Source organism: Gorilla gorilla, chromosome 13 (assembly GCF_029281585.2).
Source record: "Gorilla gorilla gorilla isolate KB3781 chromosome 13, NHGRI_mGorGor1-v2.1_pri, whole genome shotgun sequence".
In the NCBI taxonomy this organism is placed as follows: domain Eukaryota; kingdom Metazoa; phylum Chordata; class Mammalia; order Primates; family Hominidae; genus Gorilla; species Gorilla gorilla.
This window is the reverse complement of record NC_073237.2, coordinates 112,588,101-112,602,868: the sequence shown is the minus strand read 5'-3', so window position 1 is coordinate 112,602,868 and position 14,768 is coordinate 112,588,101. Positions and strand designations below refer to the sequence as shown.

At 41.2% G+C, this 14,768-nt stretch overlaps 1 protein-coding gene across 1 annotated transcript in view; it reads right to left on the bottom strand.

Moving 5' to 3' along the window:
- PAPPA (pappalysin 1) overlaps positions 1 to 14,768 on the bottom strand; it is a 243,348-nt gene that overhangs the window by 160,594 nt on the left and 67,986 nt on the right. Inside the window, exons 6-7 of the mRNA XM_031014724.3 lie at positions 8,844 to 8,965; positions 712 to 1,210 (exon numbers count right to left, since the gene is read on the bottom strand). Coding sequence (XP_030870584.1) covers positions 712 to 1,210; positions 8,844 to 8,965 — 621 coding nt within the window. The remainder of the gene's footprint in view (positions 1 to 711; positions 1,211 to 8,843; positions 8,966 to 14,768) is intronic.

Here is a 14,768-nt window from a genome sequence, read left to right as displayed (position 1 = left end):
CCTCCCAAAGTGCTGAGATTACAGGCGTGAGCCACCTCCCTGGCCGAGAAGTGAGTATGAAAGACAAGTACTACTTCACATAAGAGCAGTGAGCATCCAGAAAGAGTTACAGAAACCTAAAGCTGCAAAGGCCCTAAGGATCAAATGGGTTTGAACCACTGTTCTGCCTCAGGAAATAAGATAAAAACAAGTGCTGTTAAAGTTGATATTCACTTTCCAGCACAATTTTTGTGCAAATACCTAGGACTGTGCCCAACCCCTACCCAATCTACTATAACTTCACCCCCGATTCACCCACTGAAAAAGCAATCAAAATGCATAAATTGTCTTCAATTTAATATAAAAAGAAAATCATTAGCAAACTTCAGTTCTTCTACTTTCATTAGTAATAAATGATTTTCTCACTGCTACTCTCATCCAACCTCCTTCATTTACTATTGGAATGACTAAGATTAAGAAAGGCTTATGAGGCTTAAGGTCACACATCAGATTTGTCACTAAATCCAGGTCTAATGGTTCCTTCCCTATTGCTCTTTCCATGATATCAACTCTGCCATGTTAAGACAAATCTACACCCAATGATGGGTTACAATCCATAGAATGAGTCTTGACTGTGATGAACCTTCCCCCTGTCCAGGCCTCTCTGACCCACCTCACGTTCCTCCACAACCCACCCACTTAATAAACTCCCTATTCAGAGAGTGCACTTACATGTCTACGAATTTCCTATTGAGATGTAGGATGGAGGCCACATCCACCTGGAGAGGAGGGTCCCGGACCACCTTATACTTCAGGGGCTTACACTGTAGACAGAGTGGGGTGTCTGCAGTGGAGGTCAACATGGCAGCATCGATCTCCAGGTGCTCATCCAGCGTGTAGATTTGGATGCCATACACCTCCTCGCCCACGTCCCAGAGTCTGATGGTCAGTGGGACATCACAGAAGACATTCTGAGGACCCAGGGAGATGTTCTTCCCACTGACAGTCAACAGTTTGATGTCATTGACAGCTCCACTAGAGTCCCAGTCAGTGGAGACAAAGGTCACCCAAATGGTCAGAGACTCAGGGACCAAGGGGTAGAGGAACTCCAGCTCGAGGTAGCAGCCTTGAGGCTCAGGGCAGGCTGGAGGAACCGTGTGTGGGTTGACAGCTGAATTTGGGCTCCAGGTGCGGACACTGGACTTACAGGGCTGTTCGACATCAGGATGACCTATGCAGAAGAGATGAGGGAATGAGTTCTTGGGGAAAGAGCTTTATTCCGATCCTTAGAGTTTCCTGTGGACCCCAGGAGAAATTGGTCTGACTAGAACTTAGAACAGAACTTAGAACAGAGGGGAAAAGGAGAGGAAGGTTCTTGGTGCCTTGGTGAATCTGCTATACACACAGCATCCATCTCATCCCCACCCCTGCAATACAGATTTCAGAGGAATCACCAGACATTCAGTCAAACTGCTTTCATCTCACTACCGAGTCAATGTTCAAACTTTCCTTCCTCATCTTCCACTTAGGAGGATGTGCTGCCTAAGATGAAAAGAAGTAAAGGGTACATATTGGCTAAACACCCACTGTGTCCCCTGAACTTTAATTCTTGCAAGGACTTATTTAGGAGGTGATAAAACTAAGGCTCCCAAATATAGAGTGAATCGATCAGGTTCATACAACTTGAAGTGTAAAAGTCAGCATTGGAACCGAGTTTTGTTTCATTTTGGAATCTGTATTCTTTGCTGTTCTCCCTATTGGATGCAGGGGACAGTAGAATAAATTAGAATCCTTGTGGTATTACTGCCATTGGTAAAACCTACTTGGACTGACAGAAATCCTAACCCCACCCCCCGACCAGCAAAGAATAGGTGAGCATAAATAGCATCCACCCTGCAGACTGAGGACCTGGGAGGAAACTGTCTAGAACCATGAACAACAGAGCTGGAAGGCAGCCTTGGAGCCCTCTTATCTCTCCTCCTCCCCTTCTCTACATGCAGTCATTCCATACCACTGAGCTTCTCCGCACTCTGTTCTGTCTCACTCAGGAAGGGGAGGGTTGGGTGAGGAGCAGGGAGAAGGAAGGAGAGATTCTTCTCCTCTTTCCCTAGGGAGATGATGCCTCATCCCCACTGATCTCAGCCTGCAGCGACTTCTGAATTTTTCTCTGCTGAGATCACATCTAGACTCCCAGAGAGCTCTTCCTTGCACTACTGAGGAAAATAACCAGGACTCAATGTAGTGATTGGCTCTAATTTGTTTAAGGGAGCCTCATGAGAGAGACAGACCGGATGGTAAGATGAAGGACCTCAAGTTGCCCAACTAGACACCTTAAAAAAAAAAAATTAAGAGACAGAGTCCTGCTCTATTGGCCAGGCTGCAGTGGAATGGTCTGATTGTAGCTCATTGCAGGCTCAAATTCCCCTGCCTCAGCCTCCTGAGTAGCTGAATATAGGCATGTGTCCCCATGCCCACCTAGCCACATTCTTTTTTTTTCTTCAGCCTCAGTGGTTGGTTGGGAGGGTGGTGGTGACCCTAGACATTTCTGAAGCAAATAAGAAAAAAAAAAAGATCTTTGCTTAAAAACGCTTTGTGGTAATGTTACAGGGTAACAGGAATCACTATAATGTCAATACTAGAAAGTTATTTGGAGTGAAAAAACTATGCCAGTGAAGGCTGTAAATGCCTCTAACCTCCTTGCCTCTGCTTAGCCAAGGAAAGAAAGAAGCCACCAAGTGGAGATGGAGAAGAGAAGAGGAAAAGAGAAGGAAGGGTGAGAAAATACACAGAGGCTTCTTAGATATAATGCATCACAGCAAGAAAAGATGGATTTAATTACAAGATTTCCTCTATCTCTCCTTGGCTAGTTTCATTCATTATTTGCAGCAACTGCTGGCTCAAAGCAACCTGTAGTTTAGGGGAAAAACACAAGTAGGACTCCCCACCTAGCTGAAGCCTTTCTTCTTGTCTACTTTCCCACACAATGAGTTCCTGACTTTCTTAACTTTGTGGGATGTTGACACACATGTATCACTTATTCATTCAGTCAACTTCATTGAAGGCAGCACTTTACAGTATATGAAACACATCTCCTAGTTATTAGTTAACTCATCTGATTGTCATCAAAATCCTGTAAGATCATTGTCATTTTGTCTCTATTAAAGAGCACTGCTTCGCTCAATGCCATGTAGCTTTTGCTTAATACAGTGTGCCTAGTCCATAGAGTATTCACATAGCAGATGCTAAATAAATATTTGTTAAAGGAAGGACCTTCTAGCCTGTTAACATCGAGTTAAAAGTTACAGCATGGAACATTAAGGCATGCTTCCTGATGGTGGGTGCCAGGTGAACATTCCACCCCTCCATGGGCTTTCTCCTGCAACTGGCAAGGGATGATGTAATCTTCCTCCCTTCCTTGGAGAAAATGACTGTCAGGGGTGGGAAGCCACAGGAGAGCAAAGATGACAAATCTGCCTGGCTCATCCTTCCTCCCTAGTTTCTTGTTAATCAACAGAGGGACCAAATACTTCCAAAGGACAGGAAGGTGAGTCTGGTCATTATGCTCAAGCAAGTAAACAGGAGTAGAAATCTTAGCAAAGCTTGTGGTTGTCTGGTTATTAGAGACAAACCCTTAGATGTAAAAAAGAGTCCCTAGAGGCACCGAGTGTAACCATAACCAAAGCAGCAACCTCATTAATAATGCCAGCCTTCACGAGTTGACCATCCTCAATGTGCAGGCACTGTGCCAAGCACATTACACGCCTCAGGTCTTTTTACGCTGGCACTAAGTCTGTGACGCAGGTCTTATGAAATTCATTTTACAGAAGAGGAAACTGAGACTCAGATGGTTCAGAAATTCCCTGGCAGGGAGTAGAATATGATATTGTTGGTCCAGGCAGCGTGCCAGGCTTTGAAGGAATGAAAGTTGGGTTAAAATATCAGTTATAGGGTTTCTCATTGTGTTACCTACTGCAATGTTACCTACCTCGAGGTTGCTGTAAACCTCAAATAGGATGAGATCATTAATAGATTCCCATAAATATATTAGCTCTGTCCTGGAAAGTAGGGAGGTATTAACAAGGAAAATATTGGTAAGAGGAGGTATTCCAAGCATGAGAACAGTTGGGAGAGAGTGTAAGTTAAGGTTACTATGGTTTTCGAGTGCAATTGTAGAGCAACAAATGCTGAGGCTGGTAAGCTAAGTAGAACCAAGATTGTGAAGTGGCTTGTATACGACATTAAGGAGGAAACTGAACTTTATACGGAAATAGACGAAGAGCTACTGAGAAATTTTAAGCAAATGAGTGACATCAGGGTCGCCTTTTAGAAAAAACACTGTTGGCCAGGTGCGGTGGCTCACGCCTGTAATCCCAGCATTTTGGGAGGCCTAGGTAGGCAGATCACTTGAGGTCAGGAGTTCGAGACCAGCCTGACCTACATGGTCATCTCTATTAAAAATACAAAATTACCTTGGTGTGGTGGCACATGCCTGTAACCCCAGCTGCTCAGGAGGCTGAGGCAGGAGAATTACTTGAACCCATGAGGCTGAGGTTGCAGTGAGCCAAGATTATGCCACTGCACTCCAGCCTGGGCAACAAGAGTGAAACTCCATCTCAAAAAAAAAAAAAAAAAAAAAAAAAGAAAAAGAAAAGAAAAGAAAAACCACTGTTTAGAGACACAGACACTATCCATCCATCCATCCGTCCATCCGTCCATCCATCCATCCATCCATCCATCCATCCATCCATCCATCCACCCATTCATTCCATGCATTCAAAGAGTAACTATTCAGTGCCAGGTGTGTGTCCAGAGGTAGGCTAGGCTCCAAGAGAATAAGCTTGCCAACATGATCTCTGTTCTCAGGGAGCTTTTAGTCTTGCGAGACTAGTTAGGAGAGTATTGGACTAATGCAGACAATATATGAACTGCAAGAAAGCATGCAAGGAGATGGCAAGTCAGAATTCCTAAGGAGGAAAAGTGAACACAGCTGGGAGCTTGATTGGACATGTAGCTGGAAGGTAAGGACAGGAGCTGAAGAAAAGAAACAAAGAGAGAAGGGAAGGAAGAAGATAAGGAAGGGGGAGGAGGAAGGGTGGAAGGGGAGAAAAGAATAAACAAAGAAGAAAAGAGAACTAAGTGTAAAAGCCCTGTTACTTCATTATTAATAGATATCCTTTTGTATATATGGTGATTAAATTAAAAATTACATGTTTATATAAACTGTCCACTAGAAATAAGGTCATATATGTGTATAGACATATATTTATACATAATCATGCTGATCTACATTTACTTTTGTGAAGCACTATACAGACACCCGTTATATATCTATATATATACACACTGCAGCTGTTGACACAAATATAGTTATAAAAACTTGGTGCCAAGCTTTTTTCCAGGTGAATAGTTAAGCACACCTGAAATATTCTGGGCAGAAAAATAGAGAAAACACACAAATGAGAAAAAATAAAAACAGTTAGTGCCATGTGCTAATCTCTCATGGAAAACCCAACACTTGGGATCTATTTTATACTTGCATAAGTAATCTTAACTGGGATTTGAGTCAGTCAGATCAAGAAATATATATTTATCTAATTTATAGGCTACAGATAAAACATGGCATCAAATATCTCAAAAATATTCATGTATGAAATACAGTTTTTGCTCAAGGGGTAGGAGCACAACCACTGTCTATGAACAAAGGCAAGCAGTTCTATGACTGTATTCACCTTCTTTGAAATGAAGCTAATGAAATGCAGTAGATTTCCAATAAAGATTTGTTAAATGAAGAATCTTCTGCTAGTTAATATGGGATTATATGAAAAGAAGTTACAGCTCCATGCAATATTAGAGCTAGAAAGGATATTATATTTCAACTTTTCATTCTGTGGATACAATGCCATTTTCAGAGAAGCTATGTGACTCACTCAAGGGCACAGAGTACATCAATAGTAGGGCTGAGACCATGGTCCAATCCTCCTCCTTTCCCTCCCCTGCGTTCCCCATGTTTTTTCCCCAACCATACAGATATGTCTGGCATTGCTCATGAATTTGGGAGTTTTAAGTTAGTTTGGGAAGTCCAAAAACTTAAACATGCGAAGATAAATAGGATGAGAATGAGTTGAGAAATAAATTGCAGAGTTTGGCTCATGGAAAAGTTTATTTCTTCAAGGATATTAAAAGGGTCTGAGCCAAAAGGATCACAGAGACTGTAATAGGATGCTCTAAAAAAAGAACAGTGTCTTTTCCTGGCCCACATGTACTAAATTTACATAGGAGGAAAACCCAAGGCTGCTGGGTTTCCTTGGAGCTCCAAATTGGCTCAGGGAACCAGAGACCTCAGTGCCTCCAGTTGAACTCCATTCTGCATATCATGCTTTAAGAAGGTCAGGAACAAACTAGGAGCAAACTTCACCAACTAATAGTTGCATTGGATGTAAGTGTGGGGAGATGTCTGGAAATAATTTTATTCAAACAAGTGGTAGAACAAAGCAAGATAATTTTAGCCAGAGACATCTCAGGGGAGAATCTTGCTAATTCTACCTTCCAAGTACCTCTCAACCCCATAAACTTCTCTCCATTCTCACAACCACCGACCTCACCAGCCCACCATCATTCCTCAGCTGGATTTTGGCAACAGTCACCTTGCTGCTTCCCTTCCTCTAGCAACCAAATCCTCTTGATCTCTTCTTCACACAGCAGTCTGAGCAATCTTTATGACACGCAGGTCTTACCATATATCATGCCCTCATAAAGCACATGGTTTTCTCACTGCCCTTGATGTGAATCCAAACCCGTCCTCACCTGGCCATTATCTATCTCATCTGTCTTACCTCTGCCACCTCTACCTTGTTTTACATGTTCTGAACCTACTTAAACTCTTACAGCCTTACTGAACTTTTGCTTATGCAGGTTATATCTATTAGTAGTTTCCATATTATAAACTAACGCTAAGAAATTTAAAAATTCAAGAATACAGAAGAGTGTGTTCCATTAGCTATCAGAGCACAAATGACATCACATGTCATGTGTCTATCAGATAGCCCCACTGGACTCTCAGGAGAGAATGAGAGTGGAAAAAGCAAATGATGTCATATGTAATTTTATGAAAATACTTTTGACTTTGAGGATACCCTGTAAACCTCTCCAGGAACCCTATAAGCCTCTGAAGTAGATTTAGAAAACAGCCACTCTGTGAACATACCAAACTTTTTCACATTCTCAGATGCACCTCGTTAACAGTGTTGTGATATTTCATGGGAAGACTGAGTCTCCAGTTCTGCATGGGGTCCCCTTCTTATGGGCCCCCAGCACCACTTGGTACTTCTATTACCATAAGCCTGTTCACATTGAATGGTAATTGGCCATTTACTTATCTGACTTCCCTAGCAGACACTCAGCACTGCCTTGCCCATGTGCCCAAGACAGTGCCCAGCATATAGTGCCTGTGTTGGTCACTAGTGAGACAGGCTCACTAGATACAAGCATGCAAAATGTTGTCAGGTGGCAGAGACACACATTCTCTGTGACAACCCAAAGTGGGTTCAGTTTGGGTGGAAAAATTACAATTGCAGATTTCGAGAACTTTCTGAAAAACTGGAGCTTGAACAGGCTCCAGGGAACCTCAGTGAGGACGCACATAGAGGGGATTCCTGCACTTGGGGGGAGCCCGGGCCAGATGACCCCAGGCATCCCTCTCAGGTCTGACAGCCTGTGATTCTGTGAGGCTGAACTGAGGGCTTTTCCCAGACATCCCTCTTGCTTTACATTCCAGATGGATTTGTTTAGACTTCCCAAGTTTGACTCTCATTTTTATTTTAAGCTACTTTAAAAAATAAAGTGCAGTGCCGTCGTTTTTCAACTTCACTTTCCTCTCTGATCCTTCCCCCTTGCTTTATTCTATCTCCGGCTTTTTCTTTTCAACCTTCTTTCTAAAAATATAGAGGATAGCGGAGGAGTTCTCACTGGTGTTCAGTGAGAAGACTGATTCCGCTCCCTCTGATGCACTGGTGTAATAGTGTCCTCACCCAGTGACTGCTGGCATGAGCTAACCTGCAGAAGAGCAAGAGGGACTGGGTGGGGGCAGGGTCTATGTGTACATCCCTGAGTACCAGGGAGGGGGAGATGAAAGACTAAGAGGAAAGTATGGAGCCTCTGCCAGCCTGGTTCTGAGGCCAAGTGACAAAGTGTGACAACAAGCATTTGGCAAAAGGTATTCTTCTCTTAATTTCAATGATGATGTAAGAAAGCACAGAGATCATTGGTTCCTTGGTAAGCCTGAGAGACAACCCTGAGCAGGGAAGAGTCTGATAGTGGGTGGAACCCATAATAGTGGCAATCATAAGGCACTTCCTTTATGTGTCTTACAGGTGAATAGATCCCAAAAAGAGGGTATATAGAAGAAATTAAAAGGAATAGTTGCAACACATGTGAAAGTGCTCTGTATAGTCTAAGAAATAATAGAAGAAGAATCAAAGACCACTGATGCCTTGAAGCCCCAAAATATTTGTATTGACTCTAAAGTGGCCTTGTTTGTAACTACAAGCAGTTGGGGTCTGAAGGATATATAAATACCCCCAAGACACTGTGTTTGTATCAGGTGTGTGGCCTTGGGCACTTCTTTAATATCTTATTGTCTTTGTTTCCTCATTTGTAATATGAGAACAACATGTTAGGATAGTGCAAGTGCTCAAAAAGTAGTTGTCAAATGGATGAGCGCTTGACTACTAACCTTGCAGGGTGATGTTTCTCAAATGAAATGATACATGGGAAAGACCCATAAAAATCATAAAACCCCATATACATTGAAAGAGCTGTTCTTTCCACACTTCACCTGTCAATGAGCTTCCAGAAGGCTGGCTTACCTTCTGCTTCACGAGGGCTCCAGTGTCCTGATGGGCTGCAGGGCATTGGGGAGGAAGCGTTGGAAGCATACTGCACCAGGATTCTCCCTTCCAGGCAAAGATGACATGCTGATCCCAATTCTCTAGGAGGCCAAGGAAAGAGGGAAAATGCACCGACTTAGGAACAGTTGAATGAGCAACTGATGGGTCTAGGCCAGAGTCATTGGGGCAGAGGACACAACAAATCTGTGTTTCCCCCTTTCCTGCCTACATATGCCAAGGCTTCCTGAAATAACCGTAAGTGAAATGCCTCCCCATTGCCCAGCAAGAACCTCGTTTGAGCCTAAGTGGCTTCTGTTCTGATGATGCATACATTTCTCTGATTTTTAGCAGCACAAAGTCAACAGGCTGAAGTCTCACCACCTGCAATAATTTTAATTTTATCAGGCATATAAAGCTCCACTGAGGATTTGCAATGTAGTTATGAGAAAATCTCTTGCTCCATTTCGTTCTCAAAGTTTACTCCTTTTACAATATTTATCAGGTACCTACTATGTGCCAGACACCATCTTGTGTTTTAGGCATTAAATATGAAGATGGCATGGTTCCTTCATCTGAAAATAAGAGGGCTGGATTAAATGATGCCTAAAGAACCGTCCAGCCTTGACATTCTGTGGATGGATGAGTCACTCCTCGATTTTACAGTCAAAAGCAGTTTCTCTACCATGCCATCTAATTCATTTTAGCGGCTTTCCAAGGGGCTAGCCAATCCCTCAATGGGACCAGTCCCAGAAGTGGAATATTATGATGGCTTCCCCTACCAAGTTGGGTCTTGTGTATCTGGATTCAATCTTCCTTTGGCTATAGAGTCTCTGGGATCCTACTCATTTTCCAGATTTGGCATCTGTTTATGAGGCAGTTGTGGAGAAGGGAGAGGAATGAGTCCTCTTCTCCTGTCTTATTGTGAACTGAAAACTGCAAATCTGAGTGACCTCTGCAGAGGGACTGGAAACAAAATCTCGGGAAGACGTCGAGAAATGTCCCAGCACAACCCATTATTTCTCAAAGTGCAATGGTCCTGATGATAACTCTTTCATCATTCCTGGAAGAACTTCTGTGCTTTGGCTACCTGAAACGATGCAATGGAGAAGCCAGGTCTGAAGCCTTATGGCTTTCCCCTCACAGGGACGTTCACTATGCCTCTGGGCTCACACAGTCAGGAACCGTGTGCTTGTGAGCATCAGAGTGTGCTGTTTCTCCCCATTCCTCCTCCACACAGCTGACAGTAGATCATCCCCAAACCTCAAGATGAACAAGTCATGCCCCTGCTTACCTCTTTCAGTGATTTTATCCCCTAATGCCCTATAATGTGGTATTCAATGCTCTTTCATACTATCCTCTGCTTCACTCTAGCTTTGTTTCTTTCCATGATAAGCTCTGTCTACCTATCATGTTATGTCATGTTACCCACATCCCCTCTGCAGACTTTTTTCACTTGGCTGATGTTTCTCCTCCTTCAAGTTCACCTTTGACATCATTTCCTCTGTGAAAACTTTTTTTGACATGCAGGAGAGTTTATCCTAATAGATTGTGAGGTCCTTGAGGACAAAGTCAATATCTAATAACCATCTTTTTATTTCACACGGCACAGCACACAACTTATTTTATAATGTTGGTCAGTATAAGCAGTTGAATGGATGGATGTATGCATGGATGGATAGATCGATGGATGGATGGATGGATGGATGGATGGATGGATACCAGTCACTTAGGCATGTGCTAATACTCATGGCTAACTTAGTGCAGACCTTCAAATTGTAGGTTTTGCATTCTCAGCCTTATCATTGTAAATATGAAACCATATGTAGGTGGAAATTTTGCAAGCACACTAATATTAATATTCAGTGATAAGAGAATCATTAAATAGCCCATGGTTAATATGCTTAATGGAATGGCAAGCAGTTATTGCAGAAATATTTATAAATATTATGCAACTTCATGGAAAATGTGTAAGCTATAATATTAAATGAAAAAGTAATATCCAAAGCTAAATCTATAGCAATATCTCAATGTTCAAATAACATTATGAAACAAAATATTATCAGCAGCAATTTCTGGGCAATGGAATATAGGATGATTGATCCCACCCCCTATTATTACTCTTTCTGGTTTTCTAAATTTTCTACATATTTTAAATACATGAGTTACTCTTGGAGTAGCAATAATAACAATTATACAAATATACTCAAATGCAGAAAAGTAGGAGTGGAGAGAAAGACTTCCTCAGCACTGCTAATGGAGGCATTCCCTTAGGATGACCACAATCCACGCATAGTGGCTTTGAGTCACATGACTGGCTTTAGACTGACACTGGGGTTACAAGTGTTCTGGGATGAATTCAGGAACCATGCTGACCTTGATGGTCATTCATTCTTTCGTCTATATGCTTTAGATGTTTCATTGTGTGTGATACACATAAAGCCACCTGAGTTTCAGTGAATTATTGATACATCCCAGGCTCCCAATAAATACTTGGATGAGTGAACAAATAATCATCCAGCTGAAGCAAATGTATGATGTCCTGTCCTACACATCTAGGAATTGTATGTGTTTCCTACCTTTCACATTCACATTGTCTTCATGGATACCTATATCTACACATAAACATAAACATACACAATGAAATCATAGGCATGCAGGATACCAAAGCTGGGAGAGCTCATCTTTCTTACTTGGGTTTCATGAAAATTAAAGCTTAAAGCTCTAAGTATGTGCTGTCCAATATGGCACCTATTAGCCATATGTGGCTATTTAAACTTAATTTAATTAAAAATAAATAAAATTTGAAATTTGATTCTTCAGTCACACCAGTCACATTTCAAGCCCCAGTTGGCTAGTGGCTATAATCTTAGTACTGCTATAGAATATTTCCATTATTGCAGCAAATCCTATTGGACAGTGTTTCTCCAAGGCATCCATTGTATATAATGAATTAACTTGTCTCCTATGAAACTAAAATAGTACTTATTATATACCATCTTTGGGAGAAATGAGGAAATAGTTACACAAATCATTTTCCATGTCTTAAAATTTAGAAGAGGAACCTTGGTTGAGAAAGCCTAGAACATCTTTGGCTTACACATCAGAAAACTGAGGCCAAAGGCAGAGGGAATGGATGAGGTCACAAAGACTTCAGACCCAGGTTTCTTGGTTTTCAGTCCAGTACTATTTCCAATATACCATGGCCAATTGTCAGATAACTGAAACAACCCAGTCAACACGTATTTGCAAGACAGATAAAAATAAAGGAGTTAGGAAAACCAGGGGTGGCCTTGAATTATTTATTCAGTTGCCCATGTGTGAGGACACAGGCTGTGGGAGGATCTGAATATGTTTTTTTAAGGGAAACCCTTGTATTCTCTTAGACCACAGATGTGAGAACAGCAGGAGGACATGAGGATGGCCAGGGGCGAGAGGTTGGCATTGATGGATGTAGTGGAAAACACCAGAGGCTTTGCAGGGAAAGGGAATTTTTAAGAAGCTAAACAGCTCTGGAAAATGTTGCACAAAATGGGAGCTGATGTTTCTTGAACATAGAGTGTGTGTGCTTGGCATTTCACCGTTATCTTGCTAAATTCTTCACAAAAGCTAGGTGACGTGGGCAGGATGAGCACATTTTGATGGAAGAAGGCCCAGAGGATCAGAGGTGAGATGGCTTTGCTCAAGGTCCCATTGACTGGGAGTGATAAAGCTGAGGACGGGAAATGGATGACCTGGCATTAAAGCTTGTATACTTTCTACTAAGCCAATTTGCATGAGTATAAATTCCATCTGTATGGGAGAGTGATATACATTAAAGACAGTTCCATTTCTTTACAACAATTTATTGAATTTGTGGACTGACTTCTTTTAGCCATAGACTATGGTCAACATAGCTGCTAAACCTAATTAGATATGTTTTGGAAATGTCAGTTTTAATTTAATGTATGATAACTATGTTATGAAATCTTAAACTGAACAGAATAGCTATTATATGAGCCTCAAGAACCAACTGACTATAGGTTATTAAAAACATATTGATTGAAGCTAAGGACACTGTGTAATAGAGACATATCTCATTACACAACAATTAACCCTCCAATAGGTTTCCAACAATCAGGTGGTATTTATTTAATGGACAGTAACTGCTTTATGAAATATAAATTAAATACATACACAGGAAGCTTCATTTATGAAACTTCCATTTTCAAGTGGAACGGAGGCCAAGGCTTGACCAAAAGTCTGATACTTCTCATCACCACAGAAAAAGTAAATAAATCTATGGGCTGCTGGAAACCTCTGAAGTGTCACACAAGGTTTCCCAAACCCAGCTCTGTGCTCCCAGTGAGGATGGCTGGGGCAGGGGAAGGGGAATTTCTACAGAGCGTAGTAAGTGCATTTCCTTCCCTGATGATCACATTCGCCAGCTACCAAATTTAGGTTCTAGACTCAGGTACTGATGGTAATGTGAAAAATTAGTGCCCACATTTTATGTGGTACTGTGATCAAATAGGTTTCAAAAATTTTTTAAATTTTATTTTTAATTGACATATAATGATTGTGTATATATTTATGGAGTACAGTAAGATGTTTTGATATATGTTTACAATGTGGAGTGATTAAATTGGGCAAATTAACAAATCCATCATCTCTCATACTTTTTTTTTTGGCAAAAACATTTGAAATCTATCCTTTTCACAAGTTTGAAATATATAATGCATTATCATTTATTAGAGTCACCATTCTGTGCAACAGATCACTAAAGCTTATTCCTCCCATCTACCTGAAACTTTATGCCCTTTGATCAACATCGTCCCTTTCCCCACTCACCCCACCTGCCTCTGGTGGTCATCATTCTACTTTCTACCTCTATGAATTCATTTTTTTTAGATTCCACATATACGTGAGATCATGCAGTTATTTGTCTTTCTGTGCCTAGCTTATTTCACTTAGCATAATGTCTTCCAGGTTCATTCATTTTGTTGAAAATGACAGAATTTTCCCGCTTTTAAGGCTGAATAGTATTCCATTGTGTCTATACAGATGCTCCTTGACTTACAATGGGGTTAGGACTCACCCAATAAACCTATCTTAAGTTGAAAATACAGTCAGTTGAAAATGCACTTTTGACTTACGATATTTTCAACTTACAATAGGTTTATACCATCTTAATACTCAAAGCAATGCTGAATACATATTACTTTTTTGTCATTGTGAAGACAAAAAAGTGGAAGTCAAATTATTGTAAATTGGAGACCATCTGTATACCACATTTTCTTTACCTGTTCATCTGATGATGGACTCCTAGGTTGCTTCTATATTTTAGCTATTGTGAATAATGTACAGTGAACATGGGAGTGTAGCAATCTCTTTGGCATACTAATTTCAATTTCTTTAAATATATACACAGAATTGGGATTGCTGGATTATATGGCAGTTCTATTTTGAATGTTCTGAGGAACCCCCATACTATTTTCCATGATGGCTATATTAACCTACATTCCCACCGCCAGTGCACAGGTGTTCCCTTTTCTCCACACCCTGGCTAACACTTCTTATCTTTCCTCCTTTTGGTAATAGCCATTCTAACAGGTGTGTTCTTGTGGTTTTAATTTGCCTTTTCCTGATGATTAGTGAGGTTGAGCATTTCTTCTACATAGCTGTTGGCCATTTGTGTGTCTTGAAGTGTCTATTTAGGTCCTTTGCCTAATATGTCTTTGACACACACACAAATGCAGACAAATACACTTGTAAATGAGAATTTCTTGCTTCTTTTTGTGGCTTTTTTTTTTCCTTGCGGGGGGCAGTGTAATGCCTTTTCTCCAATTCTAGTTCTGAAACAACTTAATGAAAGCACATACGAGTCTGAGATAACACAATACAAAACAAGAGCTGAAGCCCAGTGCC